At 37.7% G+C, this 26,407-nt stretch overlaps 5 protein-coding genes and 2 non-coding genes across 14 annotated transcripts in view; 3 read left to right on the plus strand and 4 right to left on the minus strand.

Annotated features, from left to right (window-relative positions):
- The window catches only part of LOC115625733 (tyrosine-protein kinase Drl), a 31,200-nt gene extending 26,730 nt beyond the window's left edge, over window positions 1-4,470 (minus strand). The window contains exon 1 of the mRNA XM_030520884.1: window positions 4,046-4,470. Within this exon, the coding sequence (XP_030376744.1) occupies window positions 4,046-4,157 (112 nt within the window). The 5' untranslated portion in view covers window positions 4,158-4,470. The remainder of the gene's footprint in view (window positions 1-4,045) is intronic.
- A 1,965-nt stretch (window positions 4,471-6,435) lies between these two features.
- Window positions 6,436-13,438, minus strand: LOC115625830 (protein pigeon). 2 transcript variants are annotated; one of them, XM_030521024.1, is made up of 9 exons: window positions 13,297-13,438; window positions 12,423-12,875; window positions 12,062-12,360; window positions 10,359-11,558; window positions 8,813-9,042; window positions 8,521-8,735; window positions 8,244-8,462; window positions 7,231-7,400; window positions 7,005-7,143 (listed from the first exon to the last, which is right to left on the minus strand). In XM_030521024.1, exons 1-8 carry the CDS (start codon window positions 13,358-13,360, stop codon window positions 7,273-7,275), a joined length of 2,808 nt encoding a protein of 935 aa, XP_030376884.1. In that variant the 5' UTR covers window positions 13,361-13,438; the 3' UTR covers window positions 7,005-7,143; window positions 7,231-7,272. The 2 variants fall into 2 exon arrangements, with proteins under 2 accessions (XP_030376883.1, XP_030376884.1); XM_030521023.1 differs by lacking the exon at window positions 7,231-7,400 and having other exon boundaries at window positions 6,436-7,143.
- A 797-nt stretch (window positions 13,439-14,235) lies between these two features.
- On the plus strand, window positions 14,236-24,273 carry LOC115626109 (probable cytochrome P450 6t1). Its single transcript, XM_030521364.1, has 6 exons — window positions 14,236-14,242; window positions 15,559-15,725; window positions 17,199-17,304; window positions 17,361-17,511; window positions 22,500-23,835; window positions 23,964-24,273. Exons 1-6 carry the CDS (start codon window positions 14,236-14,238, stop codon window positions 24,246-24,248), a joined length of 2,052 nt encoding a protein of 683 aa, XP_030377224.1. The 3' UTR covers window positions 24,249-24,273.
- LOC115626237 lies at window positions 14,279-14,397 on the plus strand. Its single transcript, XR_003995574.1, has one exon. It is a non-coding gene; the product is annotated as a 5S ribosomal RNA (ribosomal RNA).
- LOC115626241 lies at window positions 14,917-15,035 on the plus strand. Its single transcript, XR_003995577.1, has one exon. It is a non-coding gene; the product is annotated as a 5S ribosomal RNA (ribosomal RNA).
- Window positions 15,741-17,538, minus strand: LOC115625765. The gene is made up of 2 exons (XM_030520933.1): window positions 16,423-17,538; window positions 15,741-15,865 (listed from the first exon to the last, which is right to left on the minus strand). Exon 1 carries the CDS (start codon window positions 17,530-17,532, stop codon window positions 16,426-16,428), a length of 1,107 nt encoding a protein of 368 aa, XP_030376793.1. The 5' UTR covers window positions 17,533-17,538; the 3' UTR covers window positions 15,741-15,865; window positions 16,423-16,425.
- LOC115625764 (protein FAM102A) overlaps window positions 24,259-26,407 on the minus strand; it is a 68,446-nt gene continuing 66,297 nt past the window's right edge. For all 7 annotated transcript variants that reach the window (XM_030520929.1, XM_030520928.1, XM_030520930.1 and 4 more), the window contains one exon: window positions 24,259-26,402. In XM_030520929.1, coding sequence (XP_030376789.1) covers window positions 26,284-26,402 — 119 coding nt within the window. In that variant the 3' untranslated portion in view covers window positions 24,259-26,283. The remainder of the gene's footprint in view (window positions 26,403-26,407) is intronic.

The following is a 26,407-nucleotide window of genomic DNA, read 5'->3' on the forward strand; positions in this document are numbered from 1 at the left end:
AGTAATATAAATAGTTTAATTTAAATTTATATTAGAAATATTTAATGGAAAAAATTGAAAATTGATTAAAAACACAAAAATATGTGCATCATTTAAATATTTTATATTTATATTTATTATTTATTTTGACTGTCATTTTACAAATAGTCTTTTACTATAAATAAATTATTATTTTCATTCAACATGCCATGCCCAAATGAAACATTGGAAATTAGTTGTTTTCCTTTTTCCAATATTACTAGTTTTTACTTTGTGAAAAATATGCATTATTTTTGTTTTTCTAGACATATTGGAACTTTGACTTGTCGAATCAAATAAATGCTCAGTAAAAATATTGGGATTTTAGTAGTAGTAGTTGAGAGACAAAGATGAAGGTTAAAATTAAAATTGAGCTCGCAATAGCAATAGAAATCGAATTAGTCACACATTTCTTCTTTCATTTGAAATTTAATTAGCATTTTTATTATTATTAATTAATTATTATCTTTAACTAACGGAGTATTTGGACATTTTTCTAAAGTTTTTTTTTAAATTAAGCCATTCATTTGAATATCATTCTTCAAATTTAAAAATATATTATTATTATTCGAATTGGATCCTCTCATTTGTAAGACATTACTGAAATTAAATAAAATATTTTCAGATATTCGAAAATATCTTATTTAAAACAATAACCATTTGCAAAACGCTTCATTTAAGAGCATATATGTTTTTATATTTTTTTTATAAATGTAAAACTAATTAATGTTATGTTACTGTTATTATTTATATGTAGATCGTGATAGCTGTTATGTTGCCCCTAGCCCTGCACGTACTATCTGGAATCTATCCTTTGAGAACCATTAAGTATTATCTCCACACACTCTTTCAAAAACACCATTCTAAATATAGAAACCTTTTTTATTTATAAATATTAACTAATCAATTAAAAATTAGTTAATTTCTTACATACTTTTGAAAGCCATTTGGAATGCACTTTATTTAAGAGCATTGAGGTGTTGCCCTTAACACCCCACATGTCAGATATATCACCCACTTGTGGCAAATAAGATATAAATTGTGATAGCTGCTAGATAAGCGCCTGATTAGCGGGCGTCAGACCCCTCCCACTCCCACTCCCCCTCTAGATGGTGTGTTGTGGTGATAAGCCGAAGCGACTCAAATATTTACACAGTTATTCACAAATGACGCTGCCACAACCGAACTATTTTTATAGCCAGCCCCGGACCTACGAGCATGCACTATACTCGTATGAAGGTACATATGTATATGCGCTCCTCATAGTCGGTCATCAATCACTTGGCCCTGTTTGCACAGCCAGCGGACGGGCTGTAAATTTTTCTTCTTTTTACAACATAATTTTTGATAATTTTTCATATCTCTGCTGGCGTTGGGAAAACAAACACTTCAACACTTTGCATTTGTTTTATGAGGCGACATAGATTTCTACTCCTGCTGCCACTGATTTATATGGCTACTACGAGTATATGCCTTTTTTGAATTTTATAGTCTAGAAACAGAACCTATTTAAACAGCAGGAGGTTGTAAATTTTTTGGCAGCATATGATCGTAAAACAAATTTCTGATGACCCTTCAGAATAGGGCATTGGCCCGAGTGTAAAAAGTGAAAATCTGAGAGAATTAAAGTTGTGACTTCTTGAGAAAGATAAGCTAGATTTTTAGAGGCTTCTTCGGAGATTATTGAATGAATTTTTATCTTAGTTCATCCAGCTACTTAATCATAAAAGGCACATTAAAAACAATGCACAAAATCGCCCTTGGCAGAGAGCTTGTTTTAAAAAACATAATCTCGATAAATAAAATATTTAATCGCAAAAAAAATTATTTGTCGAAGGCTATCTATTTTTAAAATAGAATATTTTTGGTGTTAAGAACAAGGTTCTTTTCTTATATGTACAAAAATACTTGTATGATCTGAAAAGCAATGAAGCTTGAAAATAAGATAATTTGATAAATAATTTTGGTGTTAAATAGATTTCAAAAACCTAAAAAAGTCTTAGGAAATCAGCAAATTTGATTTATAACTTTGTTGAAAACTTTTCAAATTCAAAATGTAGCTTTAAAAAAAAAGTGTTTTTATCATAACAGATTTATTTTTAGAAAACAAAAAGACCTTAATATGTCAAAAAATATTTTTTTCCTATTCTTTACAAAAAATTAGATAGGTAAGCTAAAAAAATAAATGTACAAATCTCAATACCAGGAAATTAATTATATTTTTAAGTTTTTATTAAATATTGAAGAATGTTATTTTTTTTCTTTGCAGGAAATATTAGATTTTGCTCCCAAAATATGAAAACCCATTATCTAAAAGATAAGCTACTTTTTTCTTTTACCAGATTTCTTTCCCAAATATATTTCTCTCCCAAATACGTTTTCTGGACATCAGGCAAATTTACTTCTAAAAACAAATTTATAATTATCAATTCTTAGAAATATACAATATATATTTTAATGTGCGCTATTATTTGGAAATTCTGTAGATAACCTAAGATGATCTCAACACCTATTGAATGCTTACTATTTCGGCAAATTAGCACTGGTCTGTGATTAGATTTGGTTTCAATTGTCGAGTGTCAACAGCGTGATAAGGAAAAAGGTCTAGCTTAGGGCAGCTTTGAAATGTAAATATTCAAAATATCTCAACATTTGACATATTGCACATAAATCTTTGGCTTTGGGCTTGGTCCCAGGCGATTATGCCATATTTGGACAGACTTTGAAGACCTGTGTAGATCTCCCCGAAAGCCCACTAATGATCGCTGCTAATTTGTATGCTAATTTAAGAGCTATGCATCAAACGGCGTATAATTGAATGCCCAAATTTATGCAAAGTCCACCTACAAGTTGAATACCAACTGGTGGAAGTTACAGACAGTGCTGCACAAAACTATGCGCACAGCAAGCAGTTGTGGATTCACAAATAATATAGTTAAGTAATAAAGACTACCATTTACTGTCAAATGTAACGCTGAGGATGGTTTCTAAATGGTATTGTTTTATTATTTATTTATATTATAAATCAGATATTATTTTTGAGCTAATACACCCAGTTTTAATGCAATTTTTTCTACAAATTAAAATATTTCCAAATAATCAGAGATTATTTTTTAAAATATAATAATATACAATAGACAGCATTATTTTAATAGCAGGAAAGAATTATGGACGCAAAACTCCAAGACTAAATTAAGCCTAATAAAGGTAATCAAAGTATTTATAATGTTGACTCTGCTTTCTAAATATTCACAATTGTTACATTTGTTTGTAAGAACTAACATTAAAACACTTTTAATTGAAACCAGACTGAAAGAAATAACTTTATCGGATTGTCTGCCTATACTATATAGTATCATTTAATATAATGGCAATTTGTTTAAATGCAACAAAATTCAATGAGAGCCGAATCATTTAATTCAAATGATGTTCAGAAAATTAGGTCGGCTTGAATTTAGTTAAATATGCTTGTCTACAACAAAAATCAGCAAAATGCATCTTAAACCCAAGCTAAGCAAGTTTGAACGAATCTGTTTTAACGATAAGGATTTAAAGAGGTAGTCCGTTTTTTAAATTAACTATAGAGGCTAGATTTAATGGCACGCCCAAATCAAATTCATCTTAAATCGGTATTAATTAATTCATAATTGATAACCAAATTCATTTTTAAAATTAGTACCATTTATCAAGGAAACAACTCGCAACTTACTGAAATTTCCAACTAAATATGAATGAATTCATCATTTTTTAAAAATGTTTTACTAATATTCAAAATCTCATTTATCAAACTGCCCATAAATGCACATGAAATAATATAATATGTATTTCCAATACCAATTGAAAATCTTTCTAAATACATAGTAATGGTATGGCAATAATTTTGTGCAGCACTGTTTGAAGGCGCTTAAGAAAATAAAAAGTTGTTATAAACCTGCCGCACCCGCAGCTTTCAACACCAGCGCTGCATAATTTCTGATTTATATGTAAAGACCGATTTATATGTAAAGACTATTGATCAGACACTCACCGATTAGGCGTAACACCTCGTGCAGATTCAGATAGATATTGAAATGCGTTTGGCCGCTGGTCAGCAGCATTAGAAATAATCCAATCGTGAGGTTGGCTCTCATGTTCGCCATTCTGTTCAGTACTTTGAGTTCGTTGTTATGGCCTTTTTCGATTGTTTACTAAACAATTGGTGTTGCTAATTTAAATAAATTATTATTTGGTTGCACTTCGCTTCCTGACTTTCAAATGGCGCGCATTTTCAAAAATTGAACAATTTTCATAATATTTATGACATTCAATTAGCACTGAGTCGGAACGATTTATGCGCACATTTCTCAACCAATTCGAATTACGCGGCACTGCACTTTCGGGACAACCACAAAAGACAATTCTCCAACACACTCCAGAGTGTTGTGTGTGTTGCGTTTCCTTCCGTAACGAATCTTCGTTGATGCGCGCACCGTGACGATTTTCCACAAACTGTCAACTGGATAACAAACATATTGGCATTGAGCGACTTGGGTTCCACACGAAGCGGCATCCAATGCAGGCGGCCACGCAGCAGAGAGAGAGCCATTGTGGATGATGTTGCTGCTGGCAGACGTTGAACTGCATGCGAACATCTGGTGGTGGTGGGCATCAACGGACTGTCAGCGCCTCCTGGCGGGCAACTTCTGCACTAAACTAGTAGCTGTACAAATAAGGGGAAGTGTATAACAGTTTGGATGACGTTAGAGGGGAAATGCAATCAACTTGTGGTTGCCTGTTGAACAGAGGAAACTATTTCTTGTGGAAGGCGTTACCTTTGGATTTCATTAAAATCAGAGACCCTTTTCGATTAATATAACGGAAGAAAGCGTGATTATATGAATTTGTTTGAAATACTGCGCTTGAAATATACTTTTCTGTGCTGATTTTAATAAAGTGTTTCGGAAGTTCTTCAAGGGTGGCTATATGTTCCAAAACATAGGCATACAAAGGCCACAAATTCATCAAAAAGGGCTACGTGTGATTTTTATATATATATAAATCCATTTAAAGTGTTTCTTTTTGCAATATCCGGACATTTTTTAATCAAAAGGTATTTTAAAAATTGTTCGATAGTTAAGGGAAAAGCCCGCTAATGATGGAGGAACACAAAATTTAGTTTAAATTGCATTGTTGGGCGGACTCCTAAGGTCAGAAATTGCTTTTAGGGAGTTGCCTGATTAGCAATTAATAAAAAGAACCAATTTCCAATTTTGTTGCAAAAAGTTTGAGAAACATTTCTTAGAGAACAATACCTCTTCGGCATTTCACGAAAACGTTAATAATTTCCATCCTTTCCTTTTTTGTGCCCTTTGAATGGTTCCAGGATATTATTAAAAAGACGACTGGTTTTATAAATAGTTTTTATGTGAAATAATAAATGAAAAGCTTGTCCATAAAGAAGAAATTCACTGAATATATTAAATTGATAGCCTCTGGAGAAATATTGAAAATGTTGATCAAAATTTATACCAGAAATTACAATTTTTGAATCACTTCTAAAAAATATGACCGATTTTTCATAAATTAGAATAGCCTAAGGGAAGCAAGCAGAAATATGTAAGATAGAAAAATATTATGGTTTAAAATATTCGAAATATTGGAAAATATGCCTATTACATATACTGAACCCAATTCATATACCATATTTTAAATATTTACTTCAAAGATACGAGGAAAACCAATTTTTGGATAAATATTAAAACAGTTTGGTTATATTTGCTTCAAAGTTAGTGAAATCACATCAAATGGGACTGGAGATTTTAATTAGTTACCGAAAATGAAACATGCTTATTAATCTGAAAACGATGGAGCTGAGTTATTTAAAAGCCAATGTTGGCTTTGAGCTCCCTATTTTATATCTTAATGTAATTCTTTGGCAAATAGAAAGTTAAAAAAGTTTATTGTAATTATGTGTTATTTGGGAATTTATTTGAGCTTAGATTTTAAAAAATCAATTGATCCATTAGCTTAACTTAAACTATTTAAGAAACACAGCACAAAGGAAAGCCATTTTGAGAAACTTCATATAGCTTCTTTACATAATAGCTATTTCAACGATCTTTAATTCCCTGTTTTGAAAAAAGACGCAACAAGCTTTTCAAAACACTAAAATGTATATATTTCTTACACACGACTTGCTTGATTCTTCAAAACGACTTATCGTACATAAGAGTCCTTTTCGACACCACTCTTTCAATTTAGAAATCTTCAGATTCTCTCAGGCCTTGACGTCTTATTTTAATGGATTGTTTAAATACATAATATTATAAAAGGTAATACCTTTTTAACATACAATTAATAACAACACAATTTTGTATAAAGCGACATAAATAACAATAAATATATCGAAATTACATTTATAAACTAAGGATTGTACGTAAACGGAGCATATAATACATAATATAATCATTATAATACAGAAAATATTAAAAAGATTACAATAAATAACACCATAAACTTTTATAAGCTTTACTATATATAATAGGAATGCTAGATTCATATTTTCGAAACAAAATATGTACTTTGGTTGAAGTCGATTATATGTAAGTTAATTATAAGTTCTCTTAATATATAACTGGCATGAGTAATACTTTATGCTCACAAAATACCTAAGACTCTTACATAAATTACTAGAAATGTTTCCTGTTGTTGAGCCTCCACGATAAGTTTGAAAGCCTATTCAAAATACTAAATACAAAATACAAAACGTTACTTAACACTTAAAGAGTGGAACATTAAGATACAGATTTATAGCTTTAAATGTTATAAGAGAGTTACTTAATATCAATCGGTATGTTTCTCAATGTTTCTTTATAAGTAGTAAAAGAACTCTAGACTTTCGCTGACTTATAATACTAAATCGTTACACACTATATAAATACAGTTACAAGTATACCAGATTTTAAATGGAAGCTGTTTGTTTCTCCGCCTCTTGAGCCTTTTTTCGGGCCACTTTCAGTTCCAGCTGATCCATGGAGCTCAGCGTTGTCTCAATCAACAAATTATAATCCAATTCGGCTAGGCTGGCCTTTGCTGTTAACAAGTCGAGAAACGAGTCCAATGGAGTTAAAGTTTCTGCCGCCATATCTGCAAAGCAAAGAAAAGTTGAATGAATTCAAGATTTTGTAGCTATTCAAAAGTTAACGTGCGAGGCAAACACTAAGCAGCGCTTACCAATTGATGAGTGTGTTAGATATGATTTTCTATACCATATGTTTACCATATAGTGTGCGATTGTTTGTCGTAAATGAAACGTGCGATACTAAAAATAAATGTGGTCAGTAGGAGGAGCAGAAAAACCAAGAGCAGGGTGTGGCAAACCACCGTGTTGGGCTTTCCCAGAGCTATGGAAATGGGTTTGTTAATGAAATAAATCAAAATTAAAACAAAATTAAATTATAAAATGATAAATAAATTATAAATAATTAAACAAATACACATGCTGAGAAGAATATAAATAACTTAACTAGAATTTTACTAAGTCTATATTTTTATAAAATAAAATCGGAGACACTTTTGGTATCTACGATGCCTACGCCAGCTGAGCATAGAAATTCGAAACTAATAGAGCCGATAAGTTTTTTTTGGATTCAGTTTTCTTAGAAAATTACGTTTAATGAACAATTGATGTGTTTTAATCATTTTTATTGATATTTAAAAAAGGGAAAAAACGAGCTGAAAGCCCTGGCAGCTAGAGTTCTAAATTTTAAGTAGGTTAAGAACTTATTTTTTTTTATAAATATTGTATAAAAAATAAAATAAAAAAATGGAAAATATGATGAAGATATCTTTTCATACCTTCGAAAATTGTTAAAGGGAAAATACAATATTTATCTATTTACTCTATGGACTATGTTGAGCTCAAAACTAATTAAATATAGATGATGATATGAAGGTAATATTTCTCTTTTCAACTTATTCTTGAAAGATGATTGGATGCTATTGAGTTATCTTCTTCCAGACTTTCCAAATCAAACTACTATGCGGGTAGCCTTTGATTTATAACAAACACTGGGATTGTTCCAAGTCTGTGATTATGAGTCTTTCCAGATATTCTACAGTTTTTGGCGTCGGTCATGAAGGCGTTATTTATAAAGCAGGATATTCAAGACTAAACCTTATATATGAGCCCTCTTTTTAGGGCTAAAATTTCCCCCACACTGATTGATAGAATTATTTAGACTCACCACTTGTGGCGTTCATGCGCGATTGCGCAAAGTTTTGAGTGATATTGCGCTGTTGCTGTTCCTGTTGGCCCGATAAGATATTGGCTGCGTGTTCGCGTCCACGAATCATGAGACTCTCTGGATGATTCCAGCACTTGAGCAAACGCTGAGCACGTTGTTTGGGAAGGCAGGAAATTAGGGACAACTTGCGATCAATTCCCGTCGTCGAATCGTCAATATCTGCAAAGGAACACAATTTCAGCACAAGGTTTCAAAGCAAACTCGAAAAAGAACTCACCATAGATAATGCTCTTCATGACATCGACCTGTAATTCGAAAACATGATTCTCCACATACTGCAGGAACATGTGGAACTCCAACGCGCGATAACCCAAGTAGGTGAAGAACGAAGAAAAGCCTTCGGGTAACGGAAAAGCAATAGACTCGACGGCCAAACAATAACGTTCCAGCACGAGGAACAGCGAATACTGCTGGCTATTGGACATCTTATCGCTGATGTGCGTGGAAACAAAGGGAAAGTGTTGGTACTTGTAAGAAATTGTTGGATAACTAACTAGGGTGCTGCTTACATTAACTGAAAACCCCGCAAAGTCTCCATGCGGGCATCTACACCCGAGGCGCGACAGACCAACGAGCAGAGAGCGCGTGAAAGTTCCAGCTGGGAGGTAACATACTTCGAAGCCACGGCGTGCACATGCGGGGCTTGGGAGCGCTCGAAGAACGTTTCCTTGAGCCAACGAAAGCCGGTGTTGGGCTTGGACGAGTGCTTGACCAGATGGACGCTCAGCTCCCGCAGATACTGAAATGAGCAAAGATATTTATCATCAATAAAGACTGCATTCAGACTCTACTGTACTATATATCTAGTTATAAATCTTAAAAAAAAATAGTATTTCACTTTTTGTTGACTTTTCTAGATGGAATAGGTCTTCGATCTACGGCTTTGAAATAAGTGTAACTTTGGTCCGCTTGGATGTTATCTACATTTAATAATTAAATTGGCATCCAATAGTTTGAACCTTTTATAAAATCTTACTTCTAAGACTCAAAAAAAAGGATTAAGAAGCAAGGTAAGAAGAAAGGATAAAGAAGCGTTGTATTCTTCTAATTATACGAATGTCTGCAAAGACTACCAATTTTCTATATCTCAGATTTTACTTTTAAAAGAGGGATATGTAGTTTACATTTAATGTATTTGTTTTTAAAATTTAACAACTTCCCCGAGAGATTGTCTGAATTTCAGCTCGACTTTTAGAATTGAATAATTTATATTACATTTACGAATTACTTGTCCATTTAAGCATTTGCTGATCGTTCCAAATTTGTACAACATCTACAATCTATATCAACCACGAATGAATGAAAAACCACGATCCTCTATATATATATGTATATAATCGGAAGACTTTACTCAACAGCTATTTCCCCAACTCGATGAGGGGAAAAATAGTGGGGATGATTACACCTAGGGGTTTGCGTTCCTAAGAACCTCGTGTTAAGCTTCTTTTTTTTCATGGTTTTAAACTTCTAAGAGAGAAAAGGTAGCAAATTTTTAATCGTGTTAGACCGAGTTCGTGTTAAAAGGGGTCGTGTTAAGCGAAGTCTATGCGTATTTTGAAAAAATGAGTGCGCTCACGGCTTCTTTCTTCCAACATATATTTAAAATGTCTGTATCTTCAGTTGGGAAATATTCAAATATTGTATATCGTTTGGTTCGTATTTAAAACAAAGGGAGGGGAAGGTTTGTAAGGTGCACATATCTCATGTCATCTTATATTATATTTAAATAGAGAATCTTCAGCAGATGCACATATCTCATGTCATCTTATATTATATTTAAATAGAGAATCTTCAGCAGATGCACATATCTCATGTCATCTTATATTATATTTAAATAGAGAATCTTCAGCAGATGCACATATCTCATGTCATCTTATATTATATTTAAATAGAGAATCTTCAGCAGATGGTTCTAAACTCCTATACAGGCAAATAGAGTGCACATCAATTTTGTGAATTTCACAGGAATGTCGCTAATAAAATGTTACTTCAATTACAACCATTAGTTCGTGATTAAAATAGAAAACATATTAGTTACTATTACCACACACTTACCACTGATATGACGTGCTCCTGCTTGGATGCCGTGCAGGTTTCCTGCTCAATGAAGGGCAGCACTTCGTTGGAGAAGGGAACGGCGTTGCCGTAGTCGCCAAATCCGCCGCAAGCATCTGGTGAGAGCGGTGTGGAGCAGCGCGACAAAGCCTCCGGCTGATAGCAGGCCAGTGAGAACATTAATTTCTCAGTAACCTGTTCGGCTGTGAAACGCGGCTGTTCCTTCTTTGCCGACTCATTGAGCAGCTCCCACAGTCGCGTCCAAATATCCTGGCGGAAGGATGACAGCCGTTGCTGGGGCGATAGCAGCATCATGCTGGTGTTGTGCAGAGACTCATGCGAAAGTCCCACGTTGATGTCCGCGACGCGCGCCTGCATCGAGCGCGTGGATACCGCCGTGGTAAGTGGCAGCAGACGCGTCAGAGGCTTGGCATCTTTGGGCAAACCACGCAAGGCAGCAGCATAGCTGCCGGCCACCAGCGCCTCCTTCAGCAAAGCCACCGTATCCAGCGAAAGAGCGCGCTCCAAAATATTGCTCAACAGCCCGGCCAACACATCCAGATCGTTTGAGTGCACCAGAAAGTAGTGTATGATGCTGATGCGATTATCCAGCGAGCTGTCTGTGCGAAACGCATCGATGAGATGGCCACGCGGCACAGACAATGAAACCACATCCAAGCTGGCCACATCGTAGGCCAAGCCGCCCCATTTGTGCAAGGGCACCAGCTGCTTAAGCGGATTACGATTATGGGCCGGGCAGACAATGTGGCAGTTCGGCTCATGCGTCAGTCCCACGTCCAACAAATGCACAAACAAGTCGGGCTGGAAGACCAGCAAATGGTGCGCTCCATGCAGAGCAAAAGTAGGCTTCAGCAGACGCGCCTTTTCCCACGGCACGCCTGGCATCACACAGTGCACCACACAGCCGTGGTGCAGCAACGTAACTGAATAGGCGAAATGGACATCCACCTGCTGCCTGCCGCCAAAGCCACTGGACCCGCCCAGCTCGTCCACATTCTTCGGCTGTATGGGCTGATACAAATAGTAGTGACACACAAAGAACATGCCCGACTCATCGGTCAGAATGATGAGGTTCAGCGAGCTATCGTGAACGCGCAGCGGCACCGCATCGTCATCATAGGTGGGGTCGTCATCTGTGGCTCCGCAGGGCAGCTGCGGCAAGTTCAGCGGTATGTTTAGCTGAGAAAGATTTACAAGAAATGGATTTATGTTTAGTGTTTATGTTTAAAAGAATTAAATTTGATGTTGCTTGATGAGCAATTGAAGCACTTATTTGGATAAGGAGTGGATGGGAATTAATATTTCCCACGATTAGTTAATGCTGTAAAAGGATTCTTAGCAACTGAAGAAAGATAAGGTAAGGAATATTTCAAAAAGAATACCAGGACGGTATAAAAGATTGTATGTGGATCCTCAAACTCCCCCTATCTCCCACTCTTGCTTTAAAGCTAATTGATAATTGTGGAAATGTGAAAACTGAAGCCTAAATTCGCAAAAAATAGAGCATCTTAGTTCGGATATCGGGTTGACACGTTCAGCAGCGTAATTTAGTTTTGAGTCAAAACGTTTCAATTGAAGTTCCAAAGATAATTTGGAATTTTCAATGAGATTATTCATCACCTCAGCTAAGACAAAGCTTATGATAGTTGATTCCTCTAAAAATCAGGCTTGGGCCCACTTACCACCGTCTCCGTGGGCTCCTTTTCGTTGAACTGAAACGCCGACAGTGTGGGACTTAAAACCTGCTCTGCCTGCTCCTCCTGCTCCTCACGCTCGTCCAGTAAACTGAGGCTTTTCGCCTTCGGCTTAAGATGTATGTAATAAAGCGCTTGGCATTCCGCATCCCACTGTGCCCAGCTAAATCGCTTGGCCAGCGTTTCGTATGTAAGCAGACTAGTGTCCAGTTTCCAGGCAGAGTCCGCGCAGCTGTTTACGTCCAAATAGGAGCTTTCCGCTACCACACATTTGTAGATTTTGATGGCTGCCAAAGAAAATAAAGTGATTACAAATGTGCACAAAAAGTTGCATACAAATTGTAATTACAATCCTCATGCGTTAGGACCAGTAGTTTATCCTGCCAGTAGTGCCGCGTTGTATCCTGTTGGTGCCACAGGAACTGCGTCATCACCTGTCGACGCGTCCCTTCGCCCAAAGCTCTGGGTGTGCCACCATCGCTGCTCCGGACTTCCACCACAAATGCCTGATAGATTTGTGCGGCTCTGGCTGCGGCCGACAACTGTTTACCCTCCGCCTCGTCCTCCACCTGCTCGCGCTTCTTCAACACATAGGACATCAGCGTGACACTTTTATTGACACTAGCCTGAATGACTTCCACGCAGCCCGGCAGTCGCCACAGCACACGCAACAACTTCTCTGTGACATCGAAGCGGCCTATGCAAGTCTCATGAGTGCTCTGCTCCAAGTTTTCGAATATCCAGGATGTTAGCAGCGAGCCGTCCCTCTCCTGGCCTACAATGCGCCATTCATTGGCTTTTTCTGAAAGTTTTTCAAATTAAATTTAAAACTATTAAGATCCCCTCACATACAGTCCGACAACTTAAATAAATGTTGTTAAGCCATATGGAAGCTACATGTTATAGTGCTCCCTTTCTAATGGAGCTTTCCGAATATATTAGGGTATTATAGAAGACGCATAGAAATTAAATGAATAAATTAAATGATCTCTCAATCAAACAAAATCATAACACTTGATTATAACAATCCAATAACGAAACATTTTCAGCAAATTTTATTAAAAGAAAAATTCATATTGGATTTGGGAAACAGTTGTCGGCTGTTACTTATGTATTTATGTACATTTATAAACAAAAATAACTGTTTGTGCACAATTATCAAACGTTAAAATAAAAAAAATTTACTTTTTCAGGGACACAATATAAATTGTAATTTCACGCACCCTTATGACCCTGGCTGGCCAGCAGCCCACAGAAGTTAGCCGCCAAGTTCTCCTGCCGCAACATTTCAATGCAGGAAGCAAGTTTTATTTATCCTTAATTAACCTAATAATCCTGCAATGACCACAAACATTAGCCAAACAAGTTATGCTCAAAAACCCACGAGCCGTCAAATAAATCAATACGAGCCGCGTTTGGTTGGCAACGCGCAAAGCAGCTGTTCCAGGGCTGCACTAATTCAGAGCTGGCAAAGTGGAAACAGCTGTTAGGCGCATTTTAATACATATTTATGTATATACATATGTATGTATTTTGTTTGAAGTAAATTATTGAAAATACGCCTTTAATAAGCAAATAAAAGTAACTATTTAGAGACTGTGTAAATAATAGAAAAGGAATATAAGAGAATATGCAGCTTTGTAAACTACATTAAAGAAATAACGGGGTCCCTGCGGCAGTCAAAGAGAAAGAGAGAAACAGATCTGAGAATTAAAAATTTAATTTTGTTAATTTAATTGGCAAAATCTCTCTCCACCAATAAATCGGCACTTGGCCAAAGGCCTTCTAAAAGAAAATACCATTTGGGAACAACGCCTGTTCTTGTAGGCATCAGTAAAAAACAGCTTTTTGGCTCTTGCTGGTTGCTGCAACAATTTCGGGAGGAAACCTATCGCATCCTATCCACTAAGCAGAGCTAAAATGAAAACTGAAGTAAGTGAACAAGTTTAAACAATCCATTGTTATTTATTGCTTTACTTTGCAAACACTTTATTTGCGAACAATTACTGTTTAAAATAAGAAACAAAGAAAGAAAGGCCCACAGCTTTTAATTTGTTTATAAAAAAAAACGCAGGTACTGTTAGCTCTTGGGCGAAAGGACGTAAATGTTCAGGTACAACTCAGCATATTTCAAAGATACTTTTGTATTGAATCTAGTGGTAATGGAATGTAAGCATAAAACACAGTTTCCAACACTCAGCATTCGCCAACGACCATACCACGCTGAATACATCGGTTCTCGTCTGATCACCGAAATTAAGCAGCGTCGGGCGCGGTTAGTACTTAGATGGGGGACCGCTTGGGAACACCGCGTGTTGTTGGCATCAGTCAATGACAACTTTTTGCCTCTCTGCTGGTGGTTGCTGCAACAAATTCGGGAAACATTGTCTCGCACAACACTTTGTTATCCTCTCTAAGCAGTGTTTTATTTTTAACTCTTTGCTAATTCTGCCATAACATTTTTTCTCCAAAAGAACAAGTTGAAAAGAAAACGGAAATATAATAAGAAGCCTTCATTGTGTTGGTATTGAAAAATAATTAACTTTACTTTGTATTCAATTTATTCGTGAAGAATTATTGTTTAACATAAGAAACAAAGAACGAAATGGACCATAGCTTATGATTTGTTTATAAAAGCAAATTAAAATAATATTTAAGTCGATTTTAAAAGAAAAGCAGGTACAGGGAATGAAATTATAAATACTCCCAACCGATTAGTAAGCACTTGGACGAAAGTATTTAAATGTTAAGATACAACTCAGCGTATCTGAAAGATACTTTTTTTTTGAATCCAGTGGCAATGGAATGTCAGCACAAAACACAGTTTCCAACACTCAGCATTCGCCAACGACCATACCACGCTGAATACATCGGTTCTCGTCTGATCACCGAAATTAAGCAGCGTCGGGCGCGGTTAGTACTTAGATGGGGGACCGCTTGGGAACACCGCGTGTTGTTGGCATCAGTCAATGACAACTTTTTGCCTGCCTCTCTGCTGGTGGTTGCTGCAACTTTTGAACTTCTTGCTAATTCTGCCATAGCATTTTCTTCCAAAAGAACAAGTTCAAAAGAAAACGGAAATATAATAAGAAGCTTTCATTGTGTTGGTTATTGGAAAATAATTAACTTTACTTTGTATTCAATTTACTCGTGGAGAATTATTATTTAAGATAACAGAGTCAATGGCAATTTTTTGCCTCTCTTGCAACAAGCAACCTTTAATTTTGCGACAATAATGTTAAGTTATAAAAGAAGTTGATCTTACGTTTAGTTTAATATGTAAAAATTCTTGCTAAGCTGGATAACGTTATTTTAGTAAAAACAAATTGTTAAAGATCCTATAAAGCTTGAATTTATAGGGAAGTACTAGCGGCGACATTGCTGTGAAAATGAACTAATCAACAATATTTCATTGCTATTATGATAAAACGAAACATTTATAATTATGCACACTAATTAGAATTTACAATTATAAATAACGGTAGGCGGCTCATCTCATTTATTGAACTGTGAATTACATATTTCTCTTTTTACACTTCTGAACGAGTCATTGTTGTTAATATTTTTACGATTCCTTGACGCATTTGTGACCCATTCTTGTGAAATAAACATCCACAATTATTGCGCAACAATACAAGAACATCCCATCTCAGTACCATAATGTTTAGGTACGATTTTTCAGTTCATATATATTGGAAATGCACAGAAAACTGAAAATTTGAAAAAGTTATAGAACTCGTGGTGGCATTCGTGTTTAGTTCCATCAAATCCTGTGTTTATTTCATTAGGCTCCTGCAAGTTAAGAGAAAATTTGATTAAAAATATCAATGGATTTATAATTAATTAACGACACCATTTGCAGCTAGAATTTTGCATATGATATGAAATTGAATTCCGTTTTCAGCCAAGTTTGAACTCACAAGTCGTTTCGTTGTTTAAAGTTTCGAGTAAAAAAGTTAAAAAGCTTACATTAGGAATGTTTTTTGCAAACTGGAATTAAACCGTAAGTTTAAATTCTATTTAATAATCTTCTCTGCAGCAGTCGTTCCCATGTCTGCTAAATAAAATAATGAGGTCATGTATATGGTAACCATAATCTGCATATAGATATGGCAAGTCTACTTACCAAGTTTGTTCTCCCTAGCTGTTATGGTTCAAAAGTTCTTGGGGTTCATACAGGCGGACGGACGGATGGACAAACGGGCATGTCTAAGTTCATTTGATGTGCCAAGACTATCGCGCCTACGTCTACCTTTCACACACTGCCTACGTTTGACAAATATGTTCCTTATGTAAGATCTCATTTTATAGAAAAAATAAAGTTAAATATTCTATCTGCATTTACATACCTTTTAGATGCCGCCTTCACATTCGCCTTCACCCTCTTCAGCACCATTATCTTGGTTTAGTCTACTTAATTCGTTCTGGAAAATTCGGTCATAGAGACGATCGAGTTTCTCTTCGGGCGTCTCATCGGGCTGGGGATGAGCTGGCGCCTTCATTCCTTGCCAGTAGCTGACACGCGGTGGCTGGGGGCTGTCTTCTCCCTTTAGACGACGGCTGTGAAGCGGTTGGCCGGCCACCAACTCATAGGGTCCTGTATAGAAGGCGCCCATCATGTCCGTGCTGGATGGAATTGGATTCCGGGTATGCTGCCTGTAGCTCTCCTCAGACGCGAGGTTTCGCGACTTGCGTTTTCGCGGTGACGGACGCGCTTGCACGGGTTCGAATGAGGATATATTGATTAAATGGAGTAGATCGGGTCTTATTGTAGGCTCCCAGGCTTTACGCGGCCGATTCGGGCGTTCGGTAACGGATCTCCTTGTGAGGGGAACCCTACTCGCTCTGATCATGGGCCGAGCTGTCTTCGCTCGGAGTGACACATTTGGTTCAAACACTTCATCGTCCTCGAAATCATCTAAATTCCTGTGTTTGTGGGTTTTCGTTTTCGGCATTAGGTGTTGGGGCTTCGGACGCACCTGCTGGGCCAAGCGATCCACCTTCAGTTGGGTTTCGAAGGGAAGCTGACTACGTTTGTGGTAATGATGTGTATTGGAAACGGGGGTGGCTGACGCATAGTCCTGGATGGGTTGACGCCGCTCGAGATCTGATGAAAATTTGACAGAACTTGTCATTTCTGGCTCTAGGTGGTAATGGCCGTAACGATCCCGGGTGCTGCGATGATCATTATCAAGATCCTCGAGCCCATCCGGGCCACTGTGCTCAACATCGTAATTAAAGTTTGGGGCACGAGCACTTGTCCATTTGTGGAATTGTGATCTTTTAGGGCCGGACCAATGCGGTCCAATGGGTGGCGGAGGTTTGATGTGTCCATATGGCTGCTGGGCGAGCATCTGCTGGACTCGTGCGTTAATCACAGCCGTTGCGGCTGCGGGTCCGGGTCGCGGCTCCGACCGAGATGTGCGCTGCTTTCGGAAGTTCTGCTTTATATTATCCATAAAGGCATCATATTCGGCACGACTTCTTTCTTTCTGTTTACCCTTACGTCTGCGCCCCTCAGGCTGCATCCCTTGCGCTGTGGCAACATTTTGGTGTGCCGTTTCGGCATAACCGGCGTAGCGCTCCTTTCGGTTGTGCATTCCCTTGCGTTCTGTTGGCTCGCCTGGCCCTGTCTCCGGCACACCCGCATAATTGGAGAAGTATTTATTGTGAGTACGACTTTGATTTTTGCTCGGAATCGGCGTGTCGCCGTAATTAGCGCGCTCCTCCTGCCCGTAGTGCGAAATCTGATATCGCGATATGCGACGTTCTCTTCGTCCTGTGCGCTGACGATCAATGTCGAATGTTTTCTCCATGTTCTGCTTCCATATTTCGTACTCCCTCTTTCTGTCCAGCGTCTGATCCGTGCTGCTATGTGACGAACGAGACTGATTGTGATTTTGACTTGGTTGCATGCCCTCTGTCTGACGGCCAGTATACTGAGCCGATGGATTGTGACCACCTAGGCCGTAATTGGTATTATCCTGATCCCTTCTGGTGCCAGGACTACGACCGCGTAACTGGTTACGTCTGTGAATGCTGTACTGATTTCTGGGACTGTACCGTTCATTCTGGTACTCCCATGGCCGTTCTGAATCCACGAAAATAGCTCTGGCCCGCTGCTCGGAGCGACTGCGTGCGCTCTTACCGCTTTCGAGTGGCTTGGAATCCTGAAATCTGGCGGCGGCATCGTGCATTGCCTCCTGGATGTCGTACAACTGTGTGAGGCCGTCGACCAAATGATCATTCTCGCCGAAGTCCACCTCTTCCCAGTCGGGTAGAGAGCTACAAAATCGAGGCGCTATTATTCTGGACCAGCAGTTAGATGTCGGTAATAGCAGTGGAGCTTTCGCAGTTGCTTTCCAGGCACAGTTTGATTTCGAAGCTTGTAGAGTTACCGGTGATCTGCGAGTGCGTAGGGAGAAACCCGTTCTGCCCCCTCTTCGGGGCATATTCACAGACTTCTTCCCTGTGCTCGTTAAAGCAGTCGACAACAAGGCCTTGACGTGGCAATGTAGGCCTGTGTAATACAATGGAACGGGTGTCTCCAGCACATATTTCGGAAAGAATGCCTCTGTGTCTCTCAGTGGTATAAAGTTGAGTCCAGTAGATCTCTGTCCTAGCACTAAAATGCAATTATGTGGGGGAATTTACAGATAAGCTTCAGTTACTTACAACCAAGATGGCGAGCAATTCGACACAAACGGACGCCGCGCGACACCAGCGAATGTTGCCGCATTTTGTTGAAAGAAGATCAGAAAATAATAATCATAGTAGCACGGAATTATGAATCTAATGAAAAGGATTTGATGGAACCGTTTTTTTTTTTCTGTTTTTTTTTTTTTAAATATCACTGTCTGCCGAATTTTCAACGACGATTAACCACTTCTTATTATTAACTATAATTAGGAAAAGACAAGTGTGATGTGTGACCGAGCTGCCCAGAAAATAGAAATGGAAAGCAAATTTAAAGTCTGATATGTCAATGACTTTTCAGAAAGTGTTAGCGGAAGGCCTGTTTTGATGGAAATCTAGAAAATAGGCAAGTCATGCATTCTCCCTTTCCTCTTCGCTTACAACTTGCAACACATACATATGTACCTACTTATGGTTATATATGTACATACCAGCAGGTCTTGCCCGTCTTTGCTGGGCTAACTAAAATGTGCTTACAATTATAAGTTTCAAAGTACATATGTATATATGTATATTATTGATCAGTAGGACAAGACGAGTCGATATAGCCATGTCCGTCTGCCTGTCCGCCCGTCCAATCTCAAAAAGTATAAGAGCTAGAATAACCAAACATGGCATCTAGATTCTCCCCTTTGAGCTCGATTCTTCAAAAACCGCTTCTTATCGCCCACCTTCACTATGAAAGGACACTTAAGCCCGAATTTCAGCTTCCTAGCTTTTACCGTTTGATTAGTCAGTACAAACTGTTTTTTATATATAGATAAGTTGTACTGTTTTTATTTAATAAAGGCTTATGGAATTAACTAATTAATTTTATATATTTACTTATAGTGCATAAAAATCTAATGCAAGGCCGACCGAGTCTGCTCCTCACACGCCATGGTAAGACATCTTCATGGGTCCGTAACCGCCCCATGTACTGTGCAGCTAGCTCGTTAATGAAGTCACTAACTTTGAATACTTCTTGGTCTTTTTCGATATTAACGGTTCTCATGGACCAGTCAACGAGCATAATGTTTTGGAGTGCAGAATTAGAATTCTCCCTAGGTAGGCGAGGTAGGAGTAATACAGGATAGATCGAGCGAGAGCTTGTAGCTGTTGAGTTGCTTTAACTGCTGGTCCCACAAGCAGGCGCCAGGACATAGTTGCATTTCTTCGGTTAATGCCGATGTCCTAGCGCTTTGCCCGCATTTCGAAGCCCTGCAGGTACCCCCGCATGATATCTGTGGCTTTATATAAGCACTTGTTGCTGGCCACGATGTCCATGTCATGTTGAGATAAGTACGTCCTCCATCTTCAATGGGGATCGTAGAACCACCGGGCGTATTGTGTGTGAAATGGGCCCATTTCAGGAGGGAACATGATAGGGGCTCTTACGCAGCTGCGCCCACTGCAAGGATAAATACTATGCTGTTCTTATCCTTATTTATCAGCCACCGGCTAGCTGTCTTCAAATGATGTTCCACAATAAATTTCTGCTTTTGCCAAACAAAGCGATAATACAGATTAATAATTAAATAAGTTTTAAGTTGTATGTAAATACCAAATTCAAAACTAGTTGTTATTTTAATTTGTATACAAATAAGAAGTTTATTTATGTATACAAGAATAAATAACAAATTAATTATACAATTTAATTATTTTTAAGTAATAATAAATTAATTATTACTTTTATTATAAAATATGTAACTATAAAATTAATTGTTATTTTAATTTGTAAACAAACAAGAAATGTATTGATATTATTATAAAAAGCAACAAAAATGACTTTCTTATATTTATTGCTGTTCCTGTTCTTCTTCTTGTAAAAGGAGCTGCGTTTATCCTTTATCCTTAAAATGTTCACTTACCATAAGGCAAATGATGCATGCAATTTTTTTTTTATTTCAAATAAAACAACTTTTAAAATATAACAACCTTTGTCTTTTTTATTGATTTGCTGCAGGAAGCCGGATCTGATCCTAATCCTTCAACTTCAGGCAAACATAAGCAAGTCAAAAAAAGGGTCCTTTTTTATTTACATTCATTACAGTTGTACCGCTGCAACTTATTTATCTAATTAGTTATTTCATATTCTATTGGTTTGAAACTCGGTTTGAAACCGGCCGCCGTTAAAAAATAGTGTAGCATACCATACAGGAGCAGAATTAAATTTTTAATTTTAAAAAATAACCTCTTGCTGCTGGTTTATGTTCGCCTAGTACTTCAGATTTTGGATTTTAGCATTTGCAGGCGGTTTCATAAATTTTAGGAAAGCCGTAGCTGCCCTGTACTTAGTTTGCAAACTGGCATCTTGGCTACGTACTAGGCGAACATAATGCAGCAGCAAGACGATTCTTTAAAAAATTAAAAAATAAATGTAGCCAGGCTTTAAACCATTTTGCAGCCAGGCTTCAAACCCATTTGGCAAACTGGTTTGTGCCCCAGCTGCTAAAAGGTGTGAAGACCGGCTAACTTTACGAAAAGTGTAGCATACTTTTAGGCAGTCGAATTTAATTTTAAATTTTTTAAAAATTCTTCTTGCTGCTGGTTTATGTTTGCCTAGTACTTCAGATTTTGGATTTTAGCATTTGCAGGCGGTTTCATAAATTTTAGGAAAGCCGTAGATGCCCTGTACTTAGTTTGCAAACTGGCATCTTGGCTACGTACTAGGCGAACATAAAGCAGCAGCAAGACGATTCTTTAAAAAATTAAAAAATAAATGTAGCCAAGTTTTAAACCATTTTGCAGGCAGGCTTCAAACCCATTTGGTAAACTGGTTTGTGCCCCAGCTGCTAAAAGGTGTGAAGACCGGCTAACTTTACGAAAAGTGTAGCATACTTTTAGGCAGTCGAATTTAATTTTAAATTTAACAAAAAAAATGCATCTTGCTGTTGGTTTATGTTCGCCTGGTACTTCAGATTTTGGTTTTTAGCAAACGCGGCCACTTTGGCCGTCGGTCAAACTGAAGTTTGTGTATCTATGAGTCCGCTATATGGGTACTTCCTATAACCACCCTCCTCAGGCCCCTCACCCACAGCACTAATAAACAAAAATCGATTTAAAATATATTTGAATTCATTTTTATTTTCTTTTATTTACAAATTAAATTAATTAATAATTATTGTTCTTATTATTAATTTAAATTAGATACATGCATAGGAAAAATAAAGGATAGGAAATAAAATGTACATGTAAAAGGACACAAAAAGGACATCCATCAATATTTTTATTCTAATTATTATTATGTATAAGTTTTATTATTATTATAATACTTACAATCAATTTCTTCGTTTTGCTCCTCGCGGCTTAAACTTTCGTTTGCCTTCTCACTTTGCTCATTCGACGAGCTGTCGGAACTTCAAAAAGGACATCCATCATTATTATTATAACCTATTTTATTAATATTATAATATAATTAATTCCTTCCTTCTGCTCCTCCTGGCTTATACTATCGTTTTCATGCTCATTTTGCTCATTTGGACAGCTGTCGGAACATCAAAAAGGACATATACAGGGTATAAAAATATAAATAAATGTGATCATAAAATTAAAATATAAATAATAATAAATTCAAATGCAACCCTGCCTGCAAGTAATAAAAAACTGTAATGTAGTCGTAATCTTACGTAATCTTACTGCCTAGTTGATAGGCCGTTCCATTGCAGTGCGTTGGACCCGGGAAGGCGCGATACTGGTTATCAGTTGACGTTTTGCAGTCGTGAGTGCACGACGACTGAACTTCTTGCAGTCGCAAAATGATCATTGTGCTGGGAATTATAATACTAATTGGAGCCGCGTGCGTTGGCGTCGCTGGCTTGTTGTTGTTGCTGGCGTTGCTTCCATTTGCGGTTTGTGGTGGCGCGGTGGTGCTCGGAATTCTCGGCTGGCTCTGGCAGCGTCACCACTACAATTACTGGAAGCGTCGTAATGTGCCGCACATCCCAGCCACACCCATAGTGGGAAATGTTTGGCGTTTATTGCGCTATCGCTGCTGCTTTGGTGATCAGTTTCGGGAGCTCTACGAAGCACCCGAGGCCGTGGGGGAGGCCTATGTCGGGATTCATGTGCTACATAATCATGCGATTCTATTGCGGGAGCCAACGCTCATAAAACGCATACTTGTGGAGGATTTTGCGCAATTCTCGAGTCGTTTTGAGACCACAGATCCTGTGGGGGATACGATGGGTTCGCAGAACTTGTTCTTCGCCAAATACGAGGTTTGGCGCGATATACACAAAATCTTTACGCCCTTCTTTGCGGCCAACAAGGTGCGTCAAATGTATGGATTGTTGCAGCAAATTGGAGATCAGCTGGAGGAGCATATGGAGCTGCGTCTAGAGGCAGGAAATGGCATCAGTGAGGTGGTGGAGGTGAAGGAGTTGTGTGCGCTCTTTACCACCGATATTATATCCTCATTGGCCTTTGGGATTGAAGCGCACAGCCTGCAGCAACCGAATGCGGATTTCCGACGCATGTGCATTGAGGTCAACACTCCGCGTCCCAAACGCATTCTTGATCTCTTCACCATCTTCTTCTTTCCCAGCTGGGTGCGGCGTATGCGTGCGCATCTCTTCTCCACGGAGTACGAACGCTTCATGCGCAAATCCATGAACTTCATAATGGGCGAACGAGCCACCACCGGAGCACAGAGGAATGATCTGATTGACATCTTCCTACAGCTGCAACGCACCCATCCAATGGACAGTGTGGTGCACAAGAAGGACTTTTATGTGGCTCAAGCAGCATTTCTGATGCTGGCGGGCTTCGACACTTCCTCCTCGACAATAACCTTCGCCCTTTACGAGCTCGCCAAGCACCCTGAGATTCAACGGAATTTGCGTGACGAACTTAAAGCCGCCCTCCAGCAGTCCAGTAATACGCAGCTGAGCTATGAATCCCTCAGCTCGTTGCCCTACCTGCGGCAAGTGGTGGACGAGGTTCTGCGTCTATATCCCCCCACCGCCTTTTTGGACCGCTGCTGTAACGCCAGCGAAGGCTACGATTTGGAACCTTGGGGTCCGACACGTTTGGCGCGTGGCACGCCTGTATACATATCCGTCTTGGGCCTGCACAGAGATCCGGAGGTAGGCATTATTTAGTAGTTATATTTATAGACTCATCAGGTCTGCTTTCCCCTTTGGGGGAAGGTCGACCCACAAGTTATACGTTTTAGTCCACGAGCTCATCGTCTCTCATGTCCTCTCCTTTCCAGCTATGGCCGGAACCCAATAAATTTGATCCGGAGCGTTTTTCGCCCGAGGAGCGTCAGCAGCACACACCGACGAGTTATTTACCGTTTGGCGCTGGTCCACGCGGTTGTATTGGAACTATACTAGGACTGCTGGAGATTAAGGTCGGCCTGTTCTACATCCTTAAGAATTATCGCGTCGAGACTTGCGACCGCACGTTGCCTGAAATGAGATTCGATCCGAAAACGTTTGTGCTAGCGGCTGAGGGCGGAACGTACCTTCGATTTGTGAAAGAGCAGCTAAAATAAACTGTTAATGTACTCTGCGTTTCAATTTTCACTTTATTGGTAATTCTTTTTCACATGCAGTTCTCGTTTTTGTTTTCTTTTTTTTTTTCTTAAATTCAGCTCGACTCTGTGCTGTCAAAGTGCCCCCAAAAAGGTTTGCGAATTGGCTGAAATATTGTTGGCAGTTCTAGACTGTAGTTGGCAATAAATTTGTATTTATAGAGTTTATAAACAGATTAAAGTACGCCTGGGCGATAGAAATGCTAAAGCATTTAATTCCAATGCTTAACAATTGACAATCGAAGATTAGAATTTTATCAATAAATATTGCAAATGTTGTGTAAGAAATATTTTCTAATTACTGCCAACCACATTTCTAGCCAACTTCAAATCCACAGACATTATACTTTTTCAAATATATTTTTATGCACTTGACAATTTCAAACCGCACGTTTTGCTTTTAAATCCATATACAATACAATTTATAAAACTAACTGGAGCTTCGGCTTTATCTTTTACTCTTTTTACAAATTATCAAAAATAACTAAAGCAATTTTACATACATTTTGTTTGTTTGTTTGTTGTTGTTGTTGTTTAACATAAAATATAGCTAAGAACTAATTGCATTTATATACTTAACAATTTCTTTGCATTGTTTTCATTTTCTTTCCATATATCAAATAGTATATCATACAAAAGGGTAAACACAGTAAGAATTTTGTATTCATTTTTACATAAAACTGTTTTGTGAATGCACAATAAAACATAGAATTGTTGAAATACGTATTTTACAAAGATTTCTCAATCACACATCTCTCAATCCGCTTTAGCTGTGTCGTTTACGCATTATTTCACAATTTAAAATGCTAACTACTCGCTAGTTTGATTTGATTATTTTGTTTTTAAAAAAATATTGGTAATATACAATGAAGGTGTAACAAATATGTAAAAATGTAACTGTGATAAAAACAAAATAAAATGCAAATAAACAAGTCGCGAATATGTGTGTGTGAAGTGCAAGTTTGTTGAATACTGTCGTAATATTTGCTTTATATATAGTTTAATGTATTTTTAGTTGTTTATAATGTGTATGGCAATTTTGTATTTACTCGTATGTTTTTCTTTAAATAGCAATTTGCATTTTGTTTTTACTTTGGATATTTGTTATTTGTTATGTAGATGAGCGCAAGACTTGGTTTTGGAAGCAATAAATAAAGAAGATTTGCGTGTTTTTCATATTTTCTGGGTTTTCTTTTTATACTTTTTCTTGTGTTTTTCTTTTTTGTTGTTGTCACTACTTATGCATTGAAATGTTTTCTATGTTAATTAATGAGCCGACATTGTAGGTGTCTGCCTTAATAAATTCTATACATATAAAGAGTGCAAGCATTTTATTAATTAAAAATTTAAAAGTTGCATTTTTGGTTTTTTTCAAATATTCACATGTAATTTTGTGGTTATTTCCATTAATAATTGGCTCAGGACAGTTTTGGGACAGTTGTGGCGGCAGAAAAACAAATAAAATAAATGTAGCATTTGTTAAAAAATTAAATAAAAAAAGAGAGTGGAAACATTGACAACCCTTTGCGAAACCAAACAACTGTCCCACAACAAGCCACACAGCTTCCTTCTCTGTTAATTAACATGGCCGTCGCTGTTATTGCTGCTGATGCTGCTGTTAATTAACATAGTTTAACACACAATATTCTGTATACACACATACATATATAGTAGAGTATAGTAATATATAGCTAAGTAGTTTTACATTGTGTATGTATGTATATATATATATAAATATATATAGATAGTTCAGTATAGTGTGGGTTGACATGATGACGTACGTTTATATACTCGTATTTATATATATTCACTTTTTGCTTGCGTTTAATTTCTTATTACATTCAGTTGCATTACACACAATTAGCTGTTGTTGTTGCTTGTAGTAGTAGTAGCTGCTGTTGTTGTTGTTGTAGTTGTTAGTCTCCTAAAACATTATACAAAGCACATACACGCTTCCTATATTTATATGTAGTACATATGTGTTCAGTTGACGCTACTATCTTCGATCGTCCATGACGACCTGCTTCAGGGCACCCGCACGCACGCTCGACTTGACCTCGTGACCTCCCAAAGAGGCGGTTCCATCACGCGCTATATACAGTTGTAGGCCGGAGGCTGTA

The sequence above is a fragment of the Scaptodrosophila lebanonensis genome, unplaced genomic scaffold (genome assembly GCF_003285725.1).
Source record: "Scaptodrosophila lebanonensis strain 11010-0011.00,11010-0021.00 unplaced genomic scaffold, SlebRS2 tig00000080-arrow-pilon, whole genome shotgun sequence".
Lineage (NCBI taxonomy): Eukaryota > Metazoa > Arthropoda > Insecta > Diptera > Drosophilidae > Scaptodrosophila > Scaptodrosophila lebanonensis.